At 37.9% G+C, this 24623-nt stretch overlaps 2 protein-coding genes across 14 annotated transcripts in view; one reads left to right on the forward strand and one right to left on the reverse strand.

Moving 5' to 3' along the window:
- The window catches only part of adgrb1a (adhesion G protein-coupled receptor B1a), a 116627-nt gene that overhangs the window by 27424 nt on the left and 64580 nt on the right, over positions 1 to 24623 (forward strand). For all 12 annotated transcript variants that reach the window (XM_048152060.1, XM_048152063.1, XM_048152058.1 and 9 more), the window contains exon 2: positions 3487 to 4433. In XM_048152060.1, the coding sequence (XP_048008017.1) occupies positions 3716 to 4433 (718 nt within the window). In that variant the 5' untranslated portion in view covers positions 3487 to 3715. The remainder of the gene's footprint in view (positions 1 to 3486; positions 4434 to 24623) is intronic.
- LOC125242942 (nuclear factor 7, brain-like) lies at positions 8985 to 16804 on the reverse strand. Of its 2 annotated transcripts, XM_048152070.1 has the most exons (6): positions 15791 to 16804; positions 15571 to 15666; positions 11477 to 11707; positions 11377 to 11399; positions 11177 to 11295; positions 8985 to 10349 (listed from the first exon to the last, which is right to left on the reverse strand). In XM_048152070.1, exons 1-6 carry the CDS (start codon positions 16181 to 16183, stop codon positions 9862 to 9864), a joined length of 1350 nt encoding a protein of 449 aa, XP_048008027.1. In that variant the 5' UTR covers positions 16184 to 16804; the 3' UTR covers positions 8985 to 9861. The 2 variants fall into 2 exon arrangements, with proteins under 2 accessions (XP_048008027.1, XP_048008028.1); XM_048152071.1 differs by lacking the exon at positions 11477 to 11707.

Raw genomic sequence — 24623 nt, forward strand, 5'->3', positions numbered from 1 at the left:
AAAAATACACAGATACAGAAGTTATTTAGTTTCTTTTTCTTTTGTTGTTTAACATTATTAACATAGGAAACAGAAGATTTATGAGGCTGCTGTCACTTTAAAGGTGCCCAAGAATGCTTTTTCACAAGATGTAATATAAGTCTAAAGTGTTCCCTGAATGTGTCTGTGAAGTTTCAGCTCAAAATACCCCATAGATTTTTTTAAATACATTTTTTTAACTGCCTATTTTGGGGCATCATTAACTATGCACTGATTTTTTCAGCGTGCCGTCCCTTTAATTCGCGTGCTCCCTGCCACACAAGCTCTCGATTATATTACAGCACATTTACAAAGTTCACACAGCTAATATAACCCTCAAATGGATCTTTACAAGATGTTCGTCATGCATGCTGTATGCATGCTTCGAATTATGTGAGTAAAGTATTTATTTATATTTGATTCTCTATGAGTTTGAGGCTGTGCTCCGTGGCTAACGGCTAATGCTACACTGTTGGAGAGATTTATAAAGAATGAAGTTGTGTTTATGAATTATACAGACTGCAAGTGTTTAAAAATGAAAATAGCGATGACTCTTGTCTCCGTGAATTCAGTAAGAAACGATGGTAACTTTAACCTCATTTAACAGTACATTAGCAACATGCTAACGAAACATTTAGAAAGACAATTTACAAATATCACTAAAAATATCATGCTATCATGGATCATGTCAGTTATTATTGCTCCATCTGCCATTTTCGCTGTTGTTCTTGCTTACCTAGTCTGTTGATTCACCTGTGCAGATCCAGACGTTACTGGCTGCCCTTGTCTAATGCCTTTCATAATGTTGGGAACATGGGCTGGCATATGCAAATATTGGGGCGTACACCCCAACTGTTACGTAACAGTCGGTGTTATGTTGAGATCTGCGTGTTTTCCGGAAGTCTTTTAAACAAATGAGATTTACATAAGAAAGAGAAAGCAATGGAGTTTGAAACTCAATGTATGTCTTTTCCATGTACTGAACTCCGAGGTATATTCAAATTTTGAATCTAGGGCACCTTTAAGACCTAATACACACATCAGTTATATGGACACACATCCGATATTTTCGTTCACTTAAGACATGACCAACTGTGTTTACGTGGATACTCATCAAGACGTGCATTTTAACATAATTTTGTGTGTACTCTTGTGCTGTCTGAGAGGCGGCTTTTTGTGTGCGTGCACAGAAACGATCTATCACAGCGCGCGAGTACTGAATTAAGTGATAAGACTTAAAAACCATGTGAAAATTATAAATTTTCTTAAAGCAATATTGGCCTGATCTTTCAGATATGTGATTATAGTTTTAAGGGTGCTGAGACAACAGACAAAGCCCCCTAAAAACAGTCTATAACCGCCCCTGTTCAGCCTTGAGAATGTCCTGGTTAACATCAAGGCTAAGTTAAGCCATGGATTAGATGATTACACCCTCCAGCTTCATTACGGATACCACTGGCATAAAAAGCACTGTTTATTCTGTTCAAAAAACACCCACTCTTTCACTTGAAGACTTTTGCTCTGAGCATCCTGAACATAGCTTATCTTGGACCAAACAGATATGTGCCATTGTGTGTGTGTGTGTCTGTGTAAGGCAATGTTTGAGGTCATGCTGAGATCAACTGGAGCTTTTTTTATATTATCTGCCAATAAAAAAACGAAACCACCTGCGCAGTCAGTCACATCCACGTATTTTGGTCTGTCTTTTTTTTTTTTTTTTTACTCTAGGCCGTGTCACTAGGACTCCAGCATTGCAATCTGTAGTGAAAGAGGTTAAGGTTTGGGAGTTAGTGTTTTACAAAAATACAAACTCTTACACCAGGGGTGTCCAAACTGAATCTGACTCAATTATTGAACAGCAAGTTGACATTGCTTCAGTGAAAACATTTGTGAATCAGGCTTGTGAAACTTGAATGAATATCATAAGGCAACATACAGTTTAATATACATTTAATATAATAACATAATGTTTAATATACATAATAGCATTTTTTTGTATGGAGAACATTGCTGCAAGAACAATGCACAAACAAAGTTTTGAGAAGAGAAATAGAAGTAGAAATAGAAATAGAAGAAAATAGAAAAATATAAACCGAATTATTTGAAATAATCCAGTCATAATGGGATTGCCCGGCTTGAGCTGCAAAAGGGGTATTTTAGCTCACTCAAATTTATATGCTATTTCAGGTAAAGTAAAATGAACTAAAATTAATGAATAAATTACTGACTGAAAGGACATTTTCATTGAAAGATGAAGTATGACTAAAACAAAATACAGTGCAAAAATTAACATTGAATTACACAGACTCTTGCACATTCACAAAAATGGATTCAGTTCTGTAGTTGTAATACACACAGATAAACACACACACATCTTTTGGTTTCATTCATTTGCTAAAGAATGCACACTCTCTTAGACACACACATCGATCTCACCCACACACATTCATAACAGCATTATCCAGGATGTGGAAACTCCTAATCTCAGACAATACTCTGCTATATACAGAGATAGCGACTGCTATATTTATTAAAGATACTGAGAGGATGGAACGTACTAAGTTTGCTGAACATATTCATTACGCATATTAAAGAAATGATGATTATTATAAATATCACATCACTTAATGTGAAGCTTCCCATTGTTCTTCATCCATTTCCAGAATCCTCCAGTATTTAACGTATTTAAAACCCATATGACTCAGTGCACTTTTTTTTCCCCGTCTGGGTTTGTCTCATTTCTTAGCATGCCGAATATGAGGAACAAAGCTAATGCCTTTAGATAAGGATGATTAACCTAGAATAAAATCTGCATGGTATCTTCCTGTATAGTATATGGCTCTTGGGGTGAGCCTGGTGCCGGGGTGCTCACTTTGTAAAGTGACTAATGACACATGGAAATGTTGCGATTACATCAGAATAGTCTCCAAGATGTCTGTCTACTGCTCTTGCATATGACCTCACATATTTCTTGTCTTTAAGTGCTGTAAAACTGCACAAGACACTCAATTGTCAGGAAAAAAATGACAATCAGGCCCATCTGAGAGATGATCCAGCCGCTTTTAGCCTAATGATTTGCTGAGGACTGAGGCTATTGATCATTTTGGCATGAAGCAAATGCACTGGAAATAATGAATGACAGCAGGTGTTCATATTTTTGTAATTGATTGCCCCATAATTGGACAAATTATTGAGCTCACTGATGAAATACAAGATTGAGGATGACGTTTTTGTAGAAAGTGACTGCTTCACAGGGAACAAAGAGTTCTTTTTGAATGTGAAGCACAGGTGTGGCACTTCTCGATCGATAAAGCCCAGCGTGGTAATTCCTAAGTACCATAGTCAGCCATGTCGGTGTCTACACACTTCTGAAGTTATTATGTTCACTTTTATCTGGTCAATAGATAATTGCTGTTGTTTTCCCATCTGGCTCATACAGTCTTTTTTCTGTCTTCTCTAATCCTGCAGATCTCTCTGAGGGCGTTTGGCATCATGGACAGCAAACTGGATCAATGAGCCAAAGTTCCCTCTCATCCTGAGCTGTCGGTTCAGATGGTCCCGCAAACATCTGAGAATATTGGCTTGTCAACAAAACAAGGCTGTTGATCCTACGTTCACAAGAAAAGACGCAGGAAAAAAAGAGTTCAGATATCTTCAGCCTCACCCTTTTCTGCAAACCGTTTTGTCGTTTACAGCCATGATATCAAAATTTTTACGGAACTGTTCATCGTTGGTGCTGCTGATACCTCTTCTTCAACTGCTGCGGTTGGACATGCTTAATGCTGCCCCCTCTGGTCCGGAGTCTGACACCTGCTCCACGCTGGTCCAGAGTCGCTTCTTTGGATTCTTCCTCTCGTCCTCTGTATTTCCCAGTACGCCCTGCTCCTGGACCCTGCAGAACCCCGACCCGCGGCGCTACACCATCTTCATCAAGGTCACAAAACCAACCAGAGACTGCATTCCCCGACAACACCGAACCTTCCAGTTTGACTCCTTCTTGGAGACGACACGAACCTTCCTCGGAATGGAGAGCTTCGACGAGGTGGTGAAGCTGTGCGATGCCTCTACCCACGTTGCCTTCCTGGAAGCTGGGAAACAATTCTTGCAGATCCGGAAAGGGCTGCCCAGAGTAGGTGCCGGGTCAAGGAATGGGGATGGGGAATTTAAGGTGGAGTACCTTGTGGTTGGGAAGCGTAACCCCAGCATGGCTGCCTGTCAAATGTTGTGCCAATGGTTGGAGGATTGCCTGACCTATAGTACCTCCAATCGGCCCTGTGGCATCATGCAGACGCCATGCCAATGTTGGGACCAGCCTCCGCCGGACAAAGAAACCAATGGATGCTACCGAGATGGGGTCTACTTGGAGAACTGCATCCCTGTTGTGAAAGAAGGAACCACTGTCACTGACACAAGTGGTGAGCTAACAGTTTTTATCTCGTTATAATTCAGCGTGGTTCAATGGTTATTGAATTAAAAAATGTTGTTCTACCACTGTGGAGTTGGTAGCTTGTCATATATAGTTGCAAAGCAACAGAACAATCGAGGCTGAAGAAATGAGAGTTCAGAGAGAACTGATGGAGGTTAAAAAAAGAGAAGAGAGAAAAAAGGAGTTTTAGGTTTCAGCTGATGAGTCCTAGCTGGGTGACCTTGGCTTCTTGGCGCCATGTGTGATCCTGTGAGGGTTCAGATAGGGTTATCGGATCGGCCCGTGGGACAGTTGATGCGGCAGACATACTCTAGGAGTGACATGGGATAGCAGTGGTGCTGCGCTTGGAGATTGATTATTAGGAAGGGAATGGGGCCGGTTACTGAGTTCAGAGCTATGATGTGATCTCTTTTCCAAGAGTGGATGTGGCACAGAAACTCAACCCCTACAGCCATTGGTGTGGAAGATCACTCAGCCCATCGCATTATGTGACCTTTCTCCTCCTCCTTCTTCTTCTTCTTCTTCCCTTATATGCCTTCATTTTTTCAAAAAACAGATTTCCACTCCTTACAGTGTCCAAAACTGGCTGAAAAAAATAAGCACTAAAGGCATGTTATGGATAATATGAGTGATTGTTAAACAGTTGATCAAGATGATAAAAGAGCCGTTCTCACAGAATATGTTCTTGCCTTCCAAAAAAAGAAATGGAGATGAATTTAGGTGTATTTTCGTTATAATGTCCATTTTGCTTACATATATAGAATATGTAAGTAAAATTGACATTATACATAATATATAGAAACACTGATACAGAGAACATTCTAACTAGTCAGCAGTTCAGATTTTTACTTGCCCTGTCAACATTTTCACTGGACTCACCACAAACGAATTATCAATTTAACAGATTAGCAAGGCATTTACTCTACCATTTAAAAGATTGGGGTCAGTAAGATTTTTTGAATGAGCAATTCTTTTAATCAGCAAGGATACATTACATTGATCAATAAAGACACTTATAATGTTACAAAAGATAAATGCTGTTCTTTTTAACTTTCATCATCAAAGAATCCAGAAAAAATATATATTTTTCAACATTGATAATAAGAAAATCAGCATATTAGAATGTTTTCTGAAGGATCATGTGATAATTCAACTTTGCCTTTCCAGGAGTTAATTACAATTACATTATGTCTTGTTAATTACAAGAGTTCTTTTAATTTGTAATAATATTTCACAACATTACAGTTTTACTAAATGTTTCACCAAATAAATGCAGCCTACATGTGTGAGCATAAGAAACTTCATTCAAAAAACATTAAAAAAAATCTTATCAACCCCAAACTTTTGAACAGCAGTGTATATATTTAGTAGAAATATTTATATTTTTTCATTAAATATGAAGTTTTTTTGTTTAACTAACCTTAATTATTTAACTTAATAATTGAAGTTGATTTGACAAAAGAAGAAATTTTGTGATGACAAATCATGAAAATATTTTTTAGTGTATAAATGTAACTCCATAAATGCATAACACACTTTTGCTGGAAAACGATGGCATCCGATGCAAAACATTACATATTGGTTTGTAATTTTCAACAACACATTCTTGATGTTTCCGATGTGTTTTTACCAACATTCTTATCACAAATTATTTTTGTAATTTCAACAAAACCGCATCTGTTAGCCAGCTAGATAACATTAGTTATGGCCCATCCTCATTGTTGAGCTCTGCAGCATCTTTAAAAAAAAAAAGAAAAAAAAAAAAAAAAACAGGAATGACATCACAACAGTCAAAGACACTGTCTAATGCATGTATAGCAAGAACTTATGTGAATGGCCCCTAAGACAAGCAAGGCAGATGAATAGATGGACGGAGGACATGATAAAGAGTGAACATCTCATAAATTGATCATGAGCTTGGGAGGCAAGCCAGGAATGTCCGGCTGAGCCCACTGGATGGAGCCAGGATATAAAGGCAAATGAAAGATGACTTTTGAAAGACAGGCTGTGCATCATTACGATGCTACTCTCTAAGACCTATCACTTCATGGATATCCCCAGCTCAGTCTTAATGGCAGGCTGTCCGTTTTATGTGCGGCCAATTTGGAGATGTGCTTCCTCCCACATCCTCCTTAGGTGGAAGTGGCCCACCTTCCTCTGATTCCTAAGAGGGAAAGTGGAGAGTTAAATAGAGGGACTCATGAGGGAGAGAGTGTGCATTCCATCTTAAAATGCTAAAGGCGTGACTATTGTGTGAATGTGACCCATTGCTCAGAGGCAAGGCATCATGGGAGATGAGTAAATTCATCTCTTGCAGCTCAGAGCAGTGACAGATTACGGGCTGGATTTGAGAGACAGAATGGAAGAGGAGTCAAGTGAGAAAGAGGTGTGAGGTGACAACAACAGAGAGAAGAAAATCCTGTCCTCATGACTTGCACTTTTTCATTATTCGAGATCGATGTGTCTCAGAGAGCTTTGGTTAAGCAAGATGAAAGCACATACTTGTTATTTCTCAGCAAGGTGCTTTGAAGTGAGAGCGGAGCTCATAATAGCTTGGCTGTAATGTTGCTAAACGAAGGAATTTAAATGGACTGCCCCCATAGTCTGCAGTTCTTCATCAGGCACAATAACAAGATTTAACTTATCAATGTTTTGTTATAGTCGTGTTTCTTTTCTCTCTCTCTCGTACACACACACACACACACACACAGTCCTGCACACTAGTGAGCCGTTTCATGCTGAGCCATTTCATTGTGGATGGCTGTAAACGGTTGTGCGGGCGGCACTCTGTCACTGCGTGTGGGGGTATATGTTATGAGCATGTATGGCCACCAGGGGCACAATCGTTTATAAATGTGCAGCTTATAAAACTGCTCCCACTGCTGTGAGAAGGATAAGCACAGTGCTTATCTCTACTGGACGGATGGTCTGTCTTTTTCACTCTCTCGCTCTCGTTCTCTTAACGTTGCCAATGCTAGCTCATGGCCCCTCCACAGCTCTCCAGAGCTCATGAAATATTAATGGTTTAATTAAGCAGTTTTACTGCCTCTATGCTTGATAGTAAAAAAATGCCCCAGGTTGGGTGTGCATTAGGGTGTGTATATGTGTTTTATGAATGTATGTTAGCTATGAGACTGTGAGTAGTCCATTGTAAACACTCACAGAGGATGGGGGGGGGGGGGGGGGATTTGTTAGATATCTGGCTTGCTTTAGGGGTTCATCGCTATTTCATGAACACTTTCACCGGGGGATTTTTGAGAGTTGTTGTTCCAAGAGGGTGTTACATTGTTGTTCTGGAGAATATCAGTTTTTCATTGTTTACTCTTATGACTGAAGTTGTTTCAGCTATATCATCTCTGTTTACAATGACACTGCCTCATGTTTGTAAAAGTAATAGGCTAATACTATCTTAATAGCTCTAAATCTGTAGAAAACAGGTGTTTTGTGGCAATTAAAAATTACTGTATTACAATAAAGAGAATATTAGCACTGAGTATAATAGAATTACAAAAAAAATTGTATTGGTTAAATTTCCAGGGATGTTTATTTGGAAGAAAATTGTGAAGAATTTAATGCTTTGACAAGAAATGAATGTCACAATTAATTTTTACAATTTTTATACAAAAAAAATAAATAAATACTGCTGTCAATATACTCACCCTCATGATGTTCCACCTATATAACTTTCCTTTAGCCACATATAACTTTCCTTTTTTTATGATAATGATTCATTTTTGAGTTGAACTCTTTCAGCCATACAGCAAAGAACTCTCCTTTCGTGTTCCACGAAAGCATGAAAGCCATACAGTTTTGGAATAACATGAGGGTAAGTAAATGATGACAATTTAATTTTATACGCTTCATTTTCTTTGTACAAAATATATTATTTATAAAATATCTTTCTTTTGATATTGCGACTTGGACATGATTTGGTGAGAGGACATGCATCGACATCATCTGGGGCGACCGTTCGCAACTCAAGCCGAATTAAATTTTTGACATATTTTCCCCGGTCACACCTACTAATTAATTTAATTAACATAATTAATAATTAACGCTCCTTTTAATCAGAATTTTAGTCAAGTGTGAGTTCACAATACCGTTTTCTCTTTGGCTTCACTTTTCTGTGCGTTTCACTTTATGGCATTGTTTTGACATGGGGGTGGAGTCAAGAAACTGGGCCTGGTCCAAGTGATGTCATCGGCTTGAGACATCGCTGGGGTAACGCTGAAGCTTCATAGAGACCCATGGCACTGATTCAATGCATTGACCAGCGCTGACACCATTCATGGGAAATATCCTTAAACCTTTAAATGATGCTACTAAGATATCGCTTTCCTCTTCAGACATGGAAACTTATTTTTTTCATGAATATATAACTTTACCTGAAAAAGGACAGATGCAGGTCTTCAAATCGCAGGCCTTCAGTCAATCTCTCTCTCACTCACTGTCTGTTCACGCTTGTTTAGTGCAATACTACAGAGCCTCTGTACAAATCATAATGCAAAAAAAGAGCCATTTGGTGGGGGGGGGGGGGGGAATTACATTCTTTACTTTTATTATTAGCTTGTTTAACATTAAGTACGTGTGCATGAAGTGTAAAACAAGAAGGGCTTTATGAAAAAAAAAGAAAAAAATGTGAACATCGCGGTTGTGGAGGCTGCTTCCATTCCTCTGCTGTTGGCTCGTCAGCATCATGGTATTACAATATTGCAGTTATTGCGACAGCCCTACGTGCTTCAATGTGTAGTTGATGAAACTCTGGCACACATTCACACAGAGGCACACAGAACATGCAGACTTCAGATTTTAATAGCTGTCTTTTTGAGCTTTAATACAACCCGAATTCCGGAAAAGTTTTTTAACGTTTTTATCAAATTCGAAATGAGCTCATTTTGTGCATAAAATTGTAATATTTTTCAGTTTAATCATTTGTTATGTTATCCATGTTCTATTGTGAATAAAATATTGGCTCATGTGATTTGAAAGTCTTTTAGTTTTCATTTTATTCAAATTTAAAAAACGTCCCAACTTTTCTGGAATTAGGATTGTATTCACAGACACTAGTCCATATTGTGATGTGATTCATTGCACAGCTCTGCTTTTCATTTATTCCTTACATGTTTTCTGCAGCAAGAAAATCATAGGACTCTATAATATTTGCCATGTTAAAGAGAGTACGTTGTGTGGGTTATTTATTGTTGTTAAAAAGTTATAACCATTAGTAAAAAAGGGTATGCAGTTTATAGAGGTCCCCTCTACATAGCGCTCTTATAGTTTAGCAATTGTTTCAGCTACGCACCGGTATGGCGGTATTTGAAAAATACATATGGTACACAAAATTAAAACCCAGCGCTATTCATGTGATATGGATTAAATATTAAAAGCAGGAAGATCCTGAGCTACAGTAGTAACGTTTACTGACTATTGAACGGTAAGATCCTCAGAGGGTCAAAACAACGAAAGAATGGAAAGAGTGTGTCAGTGAAGGTGGTTGTGAATGTGTGTAGATGTGTGTTAGTTACAGGATCAGAGAATGACACTGTTCCTCTGTCATAGTCCAGATACACTCTCACCCTCTCAAGCTTCTGTCTAACACGACAGCCAAACCGTTCAGACAGTCCGTACCGCACACTCCAGACATCAGTGTTGAAGAATTCATGTCCCTTCCTTTGGTTTGATGCTGTAGTTACTCCAAGACTCCAACGTAAACCCTCTTTAACCTCCACATCCCAGCAGTGTGTTCCTGATTTGAAACCCTCTGAACCCAGCACACAGGAATAGAGGTCAAATCTCTCTGGATTATCAGGAGGCGGTTGTCTGTTACCACTCCATCTCACACTGGTCAGATCATCAGACAAGACGAGATCTGGATGAGCTGTGTTTGGATCCAGAATCACAGGAGCTGATGAGACACGATCAGATTATTATAAATTAATTACACTCCTAATATTAATCAAACATATCAGACATTTTCCTCTGATCTCTGTCAGTGTTGTTATTAGTTTCACATTAATTTTTATTATCAGTGTTTAATGGTACATCATACCAACTACAAACATTAAATATGTGATTCAGACATTTGTGTCCCATCAAGAGAAAATGAAATTTGGGAAAGTTAAAATAAAAAAATAAAAAAATAAATTCAATCTGTTGAGAATTATGCTGTAGAAGAAGGTATGTGTCTAATATGCAGCAGCATCTGATCATCTACATTTTATTGGGTCTTATAGTCTGTATTTTGTTTTAAAATAGTTTGTTACCATTGATTGTGCCTGACTAATTATGTTGGCTTGAGAAATTATTATTAATATTAGTATTAACATTTTCTGTATTATTATTATTCTGTGACTACATTTTTTAATTTGTATACATTTCAAATATGAGCTAGCTAACTTAGGACAGGCTAGCTACATGTTAAAACAATAGAAAAGTCTAGCAACGTTGCTAAAGTATGCTTGCATGCTATAAACATGCTAAAACATGCTAGTAGGATCATGTAAAAACATGCTAGCAATACACCATAACAAATGCATGGCAATCTATCAGTTACTGAGCGACAGCATGGCCTTAAAACCTACAAACTTCATGCCTTTAAAACTATTTAAATTTCTCAAGCCAACATAAAATACCTAGTTATTATTATTCACACTGAATGCCAAGTTTTTTAATATGAGCCCCATCCATCATTTCCACTGTATGTGTAAGAGCACAGCTCTTCTGCAGACTCACTGTTTTGGACGATGTCCTGCATCTTCTTCCAGACTCTGAACGGCAGGTTTCCCAAGTAACATGACACATGGATCAAAGCTCCAGAAGCCATCTGTGGATCAGGCTGAGAGCTCTGGACTCTGGAAGAACATTCAGGAGTCATAGCTGCAGTGGCTTTAGATCAGAACCAGAGAGACCAGAGATAGGATCAGATCACTCACCTTTCCATTGAGACTGGAAACTTCTGCAGAACAAACACACAATTTATCATCAAGAACTCAATCAATGAATCAGTGATCAACCAATGATCTGAAATCAGACCTTCAGAAAGCAGATGTCATTGGCTTTCATCATCTCCCCCATGTCTTTGATTGTGTGTGAAAGGTCTGAGATATGTTTGTTTATCTCCTCCAGCTTCTCTTTCATCATCTGCTTCTTCTGCTCCTCTTCCTCCCTCAATGCAGTGATTGTAGCTTCTTCTTCATCTCTGAGAAACTGATGAAGCTTCTCAAACTGCTGTTTAATCTCACGCTCTGTGTGCTCAGCTTGAAACTGAAATAAATTTACATTCACTTCAATCATCTCAAACACTCAACTTATTCTGGAGCAGCATGAAGAGTGAGTTGGTAAATGTCCTTTCGAAGTAGAACTTTGCTTCATCATAGAGTTGACACTATGGGGAATACCATTAACGTTACTGGTGTCTGAAGCATTTGTACGAAACACACCAATTTCATTGGTTGACGACAGTCCATGACGTCAAAAGTGTAGCGCCTCTTGAGTATAAATGGGTGCCTGTTATACACATCATCAGCTTTTTTTCTTCAGGAGCCATTTTTATTTTTAACGTGGTGAAGGTGATCAAAATGGAATCAGGCAACAAATCTTTCAGGACACCTGAGGACACACATGATATGTGCATTGTGTGTTTGGGAGTGGAGTACCCGCATTCAGAACTCGATGGTGCTGGATGCACCCATTGTGACAAGTTTAAAATGAGGAAGCTCCGCTTAAGCTTGGCACTCTTCTTGAGGGATGAGGGACAAGCGACTGTGCCCTGTAACTTGGGTCCTGCTGTCGCTGAGGCAAATTGCATACTATGGTCTTATGCCTAAAGGAAAGAATAGAGCGATAGCCATAGCAGGTCTTAGGTAAAGTGCTTTTACTTAAGGTGGGGGTTGAGCTGCTCTCCCCCAGTTATATTGGGGTCTTTAAGTAAGGCCCAAGTTCCCTGTGGCTCCCTTGGGGTTTAGAGTCTAGACCAGGGGTGCCCAACCCTGTTCCTGGAGATCTACCTTCCTGCAGAGTTTAGCTCCAGCCCTACTCAACACACCTGTCTGTAATTACCAAGTGTTCCTGGAGATCTTAATTAGCTGATTCAGGTGTGTTTTATCAGGGTTGGAGCTAAACTTTGCAGGTAGGTAGATCTCCAGCAACAGGGTTGGGCACCCCTGGTCTTGGTGATTAGAATTACTGGTCCCACTGTGTTATCCTCTCTTATTTTTCTCCCTTTCCTAAGTATGAGTAAGGATGTAGGCTCCCCCTTGGAGAAGCAGCACCATCAAAGGTTACAGCCGGAAAACCTAATTACTGAGGATTTGATGGCTTGCATACTCCCTTTTGTAGGCAGCTTTTTAGGACACTCCTCAGGGATGAGTAAGGTGAACTGGAGTATGGTGGATGATTTGTATTCCCTGTTTAGTTACCTCCCTCCCCAACTGTTTTTGCATCTTAAAGTAGGGTCATCTGCTACCCTTTGGTTGATACCACGTAAATTCTTCCAAGTATGATCCTTGTTCAAAGAACCTGAAAAGTAGCAAAGATGCCTGATAACATATCTCCTTGTTATTATAGCACTCTATAATTTAGACGAGTGAATGGAGTCTTTTTAAATCCTGGTAAAGTATCTTTGCTCAAACAGGGCCTGAGCACTCTCCCCTAACTGCTCTAGGGTATGTAAATGGAGCTAAAGCTCCCCTGTAGTTTCCCTAGGGGTTGAGTTTCGATAGCGGGAGTTTTAGGCAATTATATTATGCTGTTCTTGTGTTTGCATCCCTTCCCTCCCCTGGAAGTAGTGGTAATATCGAAGGTCACAGAATATACTCCCTATGGTAGGCTACTCCCTAAGAGCTTTGTCAAGGTGCTGATATAGATGAACCATTTTGCCTTAGAGCTGGTACTTAGTGGCGCTAGCACTATGCTAGCATGGCGTAGTGTGTATTGTTTCCCCATAGCGTTAACTCCATGATGCAGAGTACTACAGATACCCTTTTATACTCGCAGGTGCTCCACATGTGATGTCATGAACTGTCTTCAGGCAATGAAATTGGGATTTGGTACATGTGCAACTAAGACGTTAGTTAACTACAACTTTAACTTTCTTTTTTTTTTTTTTTTTTTTTTTTTTTAAATACATTCATATGTGATATCATTTGAAAGCCAAACAACTGAACTTTTCACACCAGTCAATCAATTACTTTTTTATGAACCTTAATAATTATGAAAATGAAATATGATAATGCACATTTTTCATACTTAAACAGAACTTTATCATCTCACTAAATCCTGCTCCTGGAGGGCCACTGTTTAGCTCCAGTTTAGTTCCAACCCTAATCAAACACATCTGAACCAGCTAATCAAGCTCTTAAGGATCACTTGAAAATCATAAGCTGAAGCAGGCTGGATATAAACTTTGCAGGGCAGTGGGCCTCCAGGATGCTGGTGATGCTTGAGACATTATTGATCATTCTGTGTTTCTGCGAAAAAGACAATATGTGAAATAATAATGCAAAGGTCCAACAAATAACAACTCTATTAAAGTTATTTAAATGTAAAATATTTTCATCTATACAACATTAACTTACAAGAGTCAAACACATCTTCCCTCAAGGGGGAGGTTGTCAACAATTGGGCTTATAAATATTAATAATCACATTGTCTGTGCCTAACATGATTCACTGGAAAGTGCGGAGTGTGGAAGGTGAGCAGAGCACTAGCCAATGGGACTTCTTCTTACACGTTAGTCCCGCCCACAGCGACCAGAAATCAGAGGCTTCGATTTATGTGAAAGATAGGGGTGGGTGGAATACTGGTAGTCACAATTAACCAGTAGAAAATTGTCAATCGGTAGAGATTTTGGACTAACATCTCTATCGCGGTTATGCTCACTGTGCCATCATGAAATCTTAATATTTGAATGCATTTTAAGCTTTGCGGTTTAAAAACAAGTGATTTTAAATCGTTCAAGTGCAATATGAAGCCACTACTCATACAGCATGTGAGCCTTGAACGGAGTTGTTTTTGGCGCCTTATTGGGCTTGAATGGTCAAATTCACACTCGTATGTGTCAAAATGCGAGTATCCTTGTAAACAGTTGAGAAAGAAAGCACATGTATATTAATAGGCTATATTAGATCAGTGCATTCGGTCTTAAAGTCCCCATGAACTGCAAGTTGCAAACGTCTTTTCTCCAGTGTTGTGACGTATTTCCAAGTGAAACGGAAAATTGAATAGAGAAGGACTAATGTAACTTTTCAGATTTTGATTAAAGATTACCACGACAAACTATTTTTTTTTTTCGGTGTATTAACTTGCACGGATTAATTGTTCACCACAAGACTAGTAGTATGCACTAACAAAGTAAATAGGGTCAATTTTGATTTCATGCCAACTTTAAAGTGATAGCAGCCTAATAAGCCTGCTGCCGTCTGTGTCATTTAATTTTAATCAGACAATCTCATTGCTCTTGAATGAATAGCTTTTGTAACTTTTATAAGTATAAAAGTATATTTAATTTACACAGTAAAGACTATGCAGTGTTTTTGTACATTTGATTACTTTATAGCCTACAATGTATATAGTGTGTTTATAGGCCTATCTAGTGTTTGATGTTTTTCAGGTAGGTCTAATTCATTTGTGTCTTTGTTCTATTGTAGTTTTTGTCCTATTTTAGTTAGTTTCTTTGTTCTTATTTCACTAGTTTCTCTCTCTTTGTCTTCAGTTCTTTTCTTTTTTTTGTAATATTGAAATTTCAGTGGTATCAAAATTTTGAAATGGAAACTTTATTTAAAGCAAAAATAACCATATTGTGATATACATTGTTATTGTAAAACAAAATAACTCATATAAAATTTGTCATATCAACCACCCTTAGTGAAAGGTTACAATTTTTCCCCTCACACTACGATTAAGTGAAATAAACATCTTAATATGAATTAAGTAAATTTCTAAAACTGAGGAAATGTCAATTAAATTAAATGTTATAATGGTTGCAAAAATTAAGACATTCATATGTAAGTGTCATCCTGCATTCAACATTTTGTATTCCAGTCAATAAAGGAACATGACATTATATCAGACAAACCAATTAATCTGTTCTTATCAAATATGCAAACATGTTAAAGAATCATCCTTACCTTGATGTGTCGAAGTGTTTTCTCAAACTCTTCTTTAATGTTTTCTTTGTGTTTAAGTTTCACTTTTAAGGACATCAGTGCTGTATTGAGCTCCTCCTAGAATTTGATGTGAACATCACCAGATATTTCTGTAAAATGTTCATGCATGTAATATGAGCAAATTGGTACTGAGAAAATTATTAATGACAAGCTTCAATCCTCAAACATAAATCTGTCTTACCTTATGTGATGAAACTGCTTCACTGATGGGTCTGAATTTATGATTGTCGTGTTGTTGTGAAGTAAAGCACACTACACACACAGGCTGTTTGTCCTCCAGACAGAAGAGTTTGAGTTTCTCACTGTGTAAACTACAGACCTCCTCAGACCCTGATGAACGCCTCTCATTTCTCTCTTTCCTGAATGACTCGCACAAGTTTTTTAATGCCAGATTAATTGGAGGTTGATGTTGTGAGGCTCTCCTGCAGACAGGACACTCCTTAGTTGTCTTGGTTCTCCAGAACTGTTGAAGACACTCTTTACAGACACTGTGACTACAAGATAAAATAACAGGAACATTGAAGATGTCGCAGCACACGGGACAAGAAAGTTCTTCAACAGATAGTGAATCCATTTTCACTGTTTAAGCTCCAGCAAATCTAAATTTTGATCGCTGATTTGTTTTTGCTTTTGTCGAAACATTCGAGAGCCAGTTTGACACGAAAATACACATTTGAGTCTCTTCCTGGTAAGTATTGTAAGAGGGCGGATTTTCTGATCACATGGGTGTTTTCAAACAGTTCGTCATTCCAATCAAATCAAACAGTGCTTCATTACAGAAAACAGGTTATGTGACATACCCACGTTTGTTTAAGGGTAACTAAGCGGATAAACTCAACTTTCGATTCAAAAAACGAAGGTAACTTTCAGGGTATTCCAATGTTAGTTTACTTCAGAGGTGTTACTGCATATATATGCATCGTTGACTGCATTATTTATTTTATTTTTTGCAACAGGACGTTTTCTATGCTATATTGCATTTCTATAATAAAAAAAACATGTATGATGTATCTTACCTTTCTAGCAATGTGGAAAGAAAATGACTAACTTAAACATTTTAAAAAAATAAACGTATACAATGTTATTTTTGCAAGCACAGGCTGTTATTTAGTTTAATCAGTCTTTCTTTTTGTTATATAATTAGCATCAAACAAACAATATAGTTCTTATTCAAAGTGATAAAAAAAATATTACACAACCACCAATATATAACACTTAAAAACATCCTATAGGTGACGTGCCGGGCTCCGTACATTTGCATTAGGTGCAGCGAGATGTTGCACCTAATGCAAATGTACGGAGCCCGGCACGTCACCTATAGGATGTTCATTTGCGTTCAAAAAAAAAAAAAAAGAAAAAAGAAAAAAAAAGTGGCGATCTGGCGCTGGAATTAACTATTTTAAACGTTAAAACGTTTTTGCTATTAGTTGATAATATAGCCTATTAGCCCAGGAAAGAAGAAGAGGTAGAGGCAGAAAAGGCAGTTATTAGGCTATAGCTACCTCAACCACTCACATAAAGTCACCATGAAATCAAAATTGACAAATCTTTTTTTCTTCAGTGTTACTGATATCGCAGAATTTATTATAACTAATTTGTCTGTATACATATGTATATTGTATAATATATATATATACAGGGTTCGATTTGTAGGGGGGATGGGGGGGATTTCACCCCTTCTGGTCTATGTATCCCTGCCTCTGCTGAATTATTTTAAAAAAAAAATATCCCCCCGGGTGATGCTACTCCACAAACCACCATATAAAATACCAAAAATAAAAATCCCTTTTTAAAACATCGCCAAGTAAAACGCTGCGTTTATATAGAACTGACCCTTTACGACCACAACAAACGGGACACTTTTCAGACGCGCATTCCGACTTCGCCTCAGCGCCAGGCGCAAGTCAAACGAGCGAGGAAAAGATAGGATACAGGTGACGACGAGGGAGCTTCAGTTGAACAACAGTGAACTGCGGTCAGATGAGATGTTGTCAGGTAAAATTACATTAATGTTCAATCAGCTGTTATACTGTGCTCGCGGCGCGCACTCAAGAATTGCATGCGCAAATGCGCCGGCGCGCGCTGCATAATTACTTTATTATAGTTTAAATAAAAGGCAAAAGAAACTACGAGCAATGACCGTCGTTGTTCTGTTGTAAGTTAAGTCATGAAATTACTATACATGCGATTAAAGCTGCCTCAAAACTGTGCAGCATGTATTTGTTGACATGGTTTTAAAGCTATTGTTATCCAATTTGTTGGCTTTAAAAGGTCTTAAAATGCATATATATACACCAGAGAAATGTAAATTTTCTTGGGAGAGCATGCCCCCATACCCCCTAACAAACAACATTTTCTGACCTCGGTAATTATGAAATCCTGCGTAAGGCCCGGCTTATATACTATCTAATGAAATCTGAGGTAAACGTGTATTTCTACAAATTGCACTTTTGGACTAAAAGTTTGTATATGTATGTACTGTGATCAAAAATTTATATAATAATAATATATATATATATATATATATATATATATATATATTTTTTTTTTTTTTTTTTTTTTTTTTTTTTTTTTTAACTTTCCCTCTCTTCCCAACTAACAATGACCGCCAGCGTTTTTTGAGCGGCACAAAGTCAGCGGCTAAACACAGTCGGACCACCTTCGGCACACCAGCATTTTTTTTGCCGTCGGTCTGCCAGCATTTTTTGGGTGGCACGTACGCCACCAACGTTTTGCCGCTGCTGGACCACCGTTGGTACACCAGTGGCAAGCCAGTCTGTCCAGTTTGCAATGACATCTCTTCCCTTCTTTGATGACATGTTTACTGGCAAGGGCAGAACAACCTGTCACTCACATAAGATCGCAGCAATAGCAAACCACAACCATCCAATCAATTTCAGATGGACTAAATCAAGACTACATTTTTTCTTGTTCGAGTAGCTGTTTCACTCAGATATACATCACATTAAGAAGAAAAGACTATTGGAACTTCCATTTCATGCCACTTTCATTTAATATGTTGTTAATAAAGAACAAGATTGATCTGGGTTGATCTAGGATCTAACTGTGATATCAAAATGCTTAAAATTAGTCACACAAATATACACACACCTCAGATTGGTGTCTGGCCCTGGATGAGCTTTAAAAAGTCCAAGGGAGCTGCTTGTTAGTGAACACATGCTCCTGCAGATAGACCTATTGTGTTTGTGCGTGGGAGTATGTGTGTGTCTGTGATGGAGAGCGAAAGACAACAGTGCTGTAAAGAGCTCCCCGACCTATCTGTATGATTACCCCCTCTCACATCTCTAGAGTCACATCTAACCTGCAGTCCATACAAAATAGAATCTATAAAAGATAGAAAATCTCTACTAACATGCTGAGATTGACCCAGTGAAAGCGAGCAAGAGAGATTGAGAGGGGAGAGATGAATGGTTTGATTAGGGGGATTAGGGGTTATTTGTCTGATAAAGCCTCATACTTTTGAGAGGCACCACAGATGGCATGTAAGAATGCCTAATGCATCGAAGGCTCTGGAACATACATGTGCCACCAAAGTGGTTTCCATAGGAACATTAACTCAGAGTGAACACTCAGTATGTACTCTATCAAATCCCCAGTCTGAAAGCTGTTTTAATCAAGTTTACTAACCAATGCATAATGCATATTTTTTCCTTCTCTCTTAAAGTCGACTTTAAATGGAAGTTGCCATTGTCTTTTCTTTCTTACATGACATATATCAGAGTGAAACTGCTTCTCGAACAAGAGAAAATGTAGGACGGGACTTGTTTTTGTCCATCAGGAATTGATTGGATCATTGTATTGTGGTTTGCTATTACTGCGGTCTCATGTGATTGACAGGTTGCGCCAAAAAACGTAACCAGAGAAGAGATGTCACTGCAAGGGGGAGGGAAGGTTATTTTGATTAAAGATTATGAGGACACGTGGAAAAAAATTTAGATGCACCTTTATCCAGGGTTGCCAGGTTTTCACAACAAAACTCTCCCAATTGCTACTCAAAACAAGCCCAATTGCGTTTCAGGGGATTCCCCAGTAAATATCATTTTCCGTGGGGTAAAATCCACATTTTAGGCAGGGCTCCCCTGGTAAATTTTGCATTCCAGGGGTGAAATATCATGTTATTTGGGGTTGCTTCAACCCACGGACATAAAAAAACAGCCCGCGGCAACAATGTTAAAGTAGCCCAATTCTGCGGGGAAACTACGGACTTGGCAACACTGCCTTTATCTATCATTCTATTAGTGTAAAAAGGCTTGTTTACTAGACACTGACTCACTCATATTCAACAAGTTAGTAGCTTCAGGTGTTCATTTTATTGATGGAAATTCATTGGTATAAAAATGACTTTTTAAGGGCTGTTTTAGCATAGCAAGACATTTTGTATATACACATAGAAAGAAATTTCAGTTTTTAGGCCACAGATTAGAAATGAACTAGCTTTACTGTAATGGTCAGAAGTTACATATATAATATATAAAACTATATAAACATATATAATATATAAAAATATATAAAAGTTACATATATAATATATTACATATATATTAAAGGTCCCGTTCTTCGTGATCCCATGTTTCAAACTTTAGTTAGTGTGTAATGTTGTTGTTAGAGTATAAATAAAATCTGTAAAATTTTAAAGCTCAAAGTTCAATGCCAAGCAAGATATTTTATTTAACAGAAGTCGCCTACATCGAATGGCCAGTTTGGACTACATCCCTCTACTTCCTTCTTTAATGACGTCACTAAAACAGTTTTTTGACTAACCTCCGCCCACAGGAATACACAAGAGTTGCGTTTGTAGAGTGTGTTTGTCGCCATGTCGTCGAAACGCTGTTATTTTCATCCCGCAGTCCAATCACCGGGTCTGATTCCGGCTCAGATTGATAGGGTAAAATTAAAGACATGTTTACAATAACACTGAGCATCTCCACGTTATGGTAAGAGGCGTGACCTTTCCGGGCAAGGTTCGCTAAGCTGCTGTCGAATCACAACACAGGAACCGCTGGCACAATCAGAACTCATTACGTATTTCTGAAGGAGGGACTTCATAGAACAAGGAAGTCATCAGCCCGTTTTTATGACAGTGGAAACAGCGGTATACAGATAAGTCAATTATGTGAAAAATACTGTTTTTTTTACACGCGAAACATGAACACATGTTATATTGCACACTATAAACACAATCAAAGCTTCAAAAAAACACGAAAAACGGGACCTTTAAAAAAGCACATTTCTGTAATGTACTTAAAGTGCTCTATTTTCATGCACTAATTCTGTACTTAATATACTAAAAATTATTCTTTAAAAATATATTTAGTTACTACTTATAGTACATTTGAACCCATGGTGTACTACAAGTGGTAGCTAAATATATTTTTTAAATACAGAGATAGTATATTAAAAGCACATTGAAGTTCATATTTCATGCTGTCTCAAAATAGCACAGTTGAGTACACTTAGATGTTCTTAAGATGATCTTAAGAAGTACTAAAGAAGAATTTTTAGTATATTAAGTACAAATTTAGTGCACAAAAAAAGAGCACTTTAAGTACATTATAGAAGTGTACTTTTTTTCACCTGGGATTCATAATCATTTATCAAAATCCTTTTATGATTTGTGATTGCCATATATTGTGTTTTAAAGCTACAATAAGTCAATTTTTCGCCGCTAGAAGTCACCTATTCAAAACAAAGGCGTAGCTTAATGACGCTTGAGTTTGTGCACGGAATCTTGCCTTCACCTCACAGCCAGTGGGACGAGACTCGAGCAGACATCATGTTCATGGATGAGATTATTAACGTTACTGTTTATCATATTAGATACATTTGACTGTGTTGAAACTGATGTTATGACGTTACTCTGTGCGTTCGCTCTTAATTAAATTAAATGAACTGCAATATTAAGACAGGTTTACAAGATGTACCCTCAAGAAATTAAGTGTAATCATTCATAAGTGAATTTTTCAAGTAGCTTTTTTAAGCAAAACACATTTTCTCACAGTTGACTGGTGGAACGATTATGCTATTATTCATTATTTGTCTTTTTAATGATTTTGCAGACTTAAATACTGTATTTCCCTATGTGTACTCGTTTAGACACTTTAATCAACCTTAAAATATATCAGTATCAAGATTACACTTTCATATGCAGCCTATACTGTACATTTAAAATTAGAATAGACTTATTTAAAATACATGTATTTCTCTGTAAATGTCTTGGAGTTTTGGACAGTTAGATGCCGTTCTGGTGTTCAGCCCCAGAGTGTGATGATTCATTTTGGTGGTCACTGATCACAAGTGCTAAAAGTCATGGAAGTGAGACCAAGATGGCATGTTTACGTTTATGTTTGTGTGTGTGTTCACATGTGCACTTACGTCCTTTTGCTCTTATGAGCAGATGTTTCTCTGCTGAAGATTGATGTGCGAGGGGAAAATAAGAAAAGCCTGTTATTTTTCCACTCATCTGTGGGCCTGAGAAAAGTGGGAGGCCCATCTGATCCTTTTAGCGAAGGTGTTTTTGATTCGAGCTAGATTTTTCCCCTTTTGTTCCTGCCAAGGAGAGGCATCCATCTTCGGAATTGAAACGTCGACTTCTCTGACCCGCACCTGCAACCAAAGAACATTCAACCAAACCCCTATTCATATCTCTGTCGTACTTTTGATCTGTTTATCTACTTGCTCATCAGTAAACAGTGTGGACTCTGAGCTCCCCACCTGACACAGTCAGTAATCCTGTAGCGCATACACTCTGCTGATGAGAATTCACTGCTATTGTCATTGTGTGACCATTGAAAGACAGCAGAAGTGGTGATCATCACGGTCACCAGGATGAACCTATGAGATAGAAAAAGACCCAGGCCCATTGCTCATTAGTGAGCCAATGAGAGAATGTGATTCATCGTGTAACCAGACAAGAAACAACAGAACAAACAGTTTAATTTGTTTAGACTTGCTTTGTGTCAGTTCCCAAATCTACTGAGAGCCTTGTACCGTTTTATGTGTGTGTGTGTGTGTGTGTGTGTGTGTGTGTGTGTGTGTGCACGTGTGCGTGAGTGTGTGAATTTTGAGTAAATATACATAGCCCATTTTTGTTATTTACAAATTTTAACAAATATTATTTGAATACAAATATTATTAGGAAAAAAAAAAAATAATTGTGTTTTAATTGAGATTAACAATCCACCACATATAATCTCATCTGGATGGTTGCCAGTTTTGAGAAATCAATTAGACTAATGTAGTTTGCTGCAGCATTCAAATATTTTCTTACTGGTTGGAAACAATGGTCCAATCACTGCCTACTTTTTTTCTAGATATCATATTGTGTTTGGAATGTTGTTGGATGACAAAAATGCTGAATATTTTCTTAACATAATGATGGTTCTGGGTAGATTCTTTATCTATAAATCTAAGTGTCAGAGGACAGAACCTTATTTCTCTGTTTTTACAAAAGATTTTGTTTGCAGGTATTTTCCATCTTTGAAGTATATGAAGAGTAAACATATTTGCTGGGAAGATAAGAAACTTTAAGTTATTTTAAGATGAATGAAAAGACCCTTCTTTGTTCCTTTGTACTCGTTTTGAGTTATGTGTGTGTACCCTGCCACATGTTTGGATTTGAATTTGTCTGGATTATGCTATTAAACTGTGTGTTGAAACTTTATTCGTCTTCATCTTAATCTGCTTGTCTACACACCAGTTGTTACAGTGTATTATTAGCAAATTAAAAAGTGTTGATTTCATTTCACCATTTTATTTATTTATTTCTGCCTTGTGACATGTAAAGGCCAAGTATGGTAACCCATAGTTTGTCCTCTACATCTAACCCATTCAAGTTAGTGCACACACATTAGGAGTGAGTAGTGAACGTACCTAGAGCAGTGGGTGGCCATTTTGATGTGGAGTCCAGGAAGTGATTGGGGGTTTGGTGCCTTGCTCAAGGTCACCTCAGCCATTTCCTGCTGGTATTGAGAATCGAACCTGCAACCTTCGGGTTACCAGCCACGACTACCCCTAATCCCTTATCTTGTATTATGGTTACATCTGCATTAAATCGACCATTTGTCATCATGAGCTCTAAACTGGTGAAGTCATTGGCCATCAGTAGCCCAAATCAGATACTTCAAAACATTGACTGCTAGTTCTATGCACTTCAAAAGGTTTAAATAAGAGCCAAATACATCGTTTGCAGCATGTAATGACAGCTAAATCTGTCAAAGTATGTCAGAAGAACATTATTCCACAGTTTAAAGTCAACAAATATCTCAAAGTGAAACGTTGCAAATTGGTATGCCCTGTTGGTCAGAAAACTCTGTTAAAGGGTTAGTTCACCCCCCAAAAAAGAAATTTCTGTCATTAAGTACTCACCCTCATGTCGTCCCAAACCCGTAAGACCTTAGTTTGTCTTCGGAACTCAAATTAAGATATTTTTTGATGAAATTCAAAGGGTATCTGATCCACACATAGGCAGCAACAACATTGCACCGTTTGCGGTCCAGAAAGGTATTAAAGACATCGATAAAATAGTCAACGTGTCTACAGTGGTTCAACCTTAATATTATGAAGCGACGAGAATACTTTTTGTGTGCAAAAAAACAAAACAAAAATAACGAATTTACTCAACAAATTTGTCTGTCTCCTGTCGTACTGCTACCCTATTTTCGTTGCAGAGCTTCAGTGTTTATGTCTGAACTATAGGGTCTGAACGCAGGCTCAGTATTGGCCGGCTCCTGTGTCATGCTGCTCACGTGACCAGATCCGACCAATACTGAGCCACCTTTCGGACGTAAACACTGAAGAACGAAAATAGCATAGCATTATGACAGGGGACAGACGAATTTGTTGAATAAAGTTGTCAGTTTTGTTTTTGCGCACAAAAAGTATTCTCGTCACTTCATAATATTAAGGTTGAACCATTGTAGTCACGTTGACTATTTTATTAATGTGGTTGCTGCCTATCTGTGGATCAGATACACCCAGATTTCATCAAAAATATC

The sequence above is a fragment of the Megalobrama amblycephala genome, linkage group LG13, assembly GCF_018812025.1.
Source record: "Megalobrama amblycephala isolate DHTTF-2021 linkage group LG13, ASM1881202v1, whole genome shotgun sequence".
NCBI lineage: Eukaryota > Metazoa > Chordata > Actinopteri > Cypriniformes > Xenocyprididae > Megalobrama > Megalobrama amblycephala.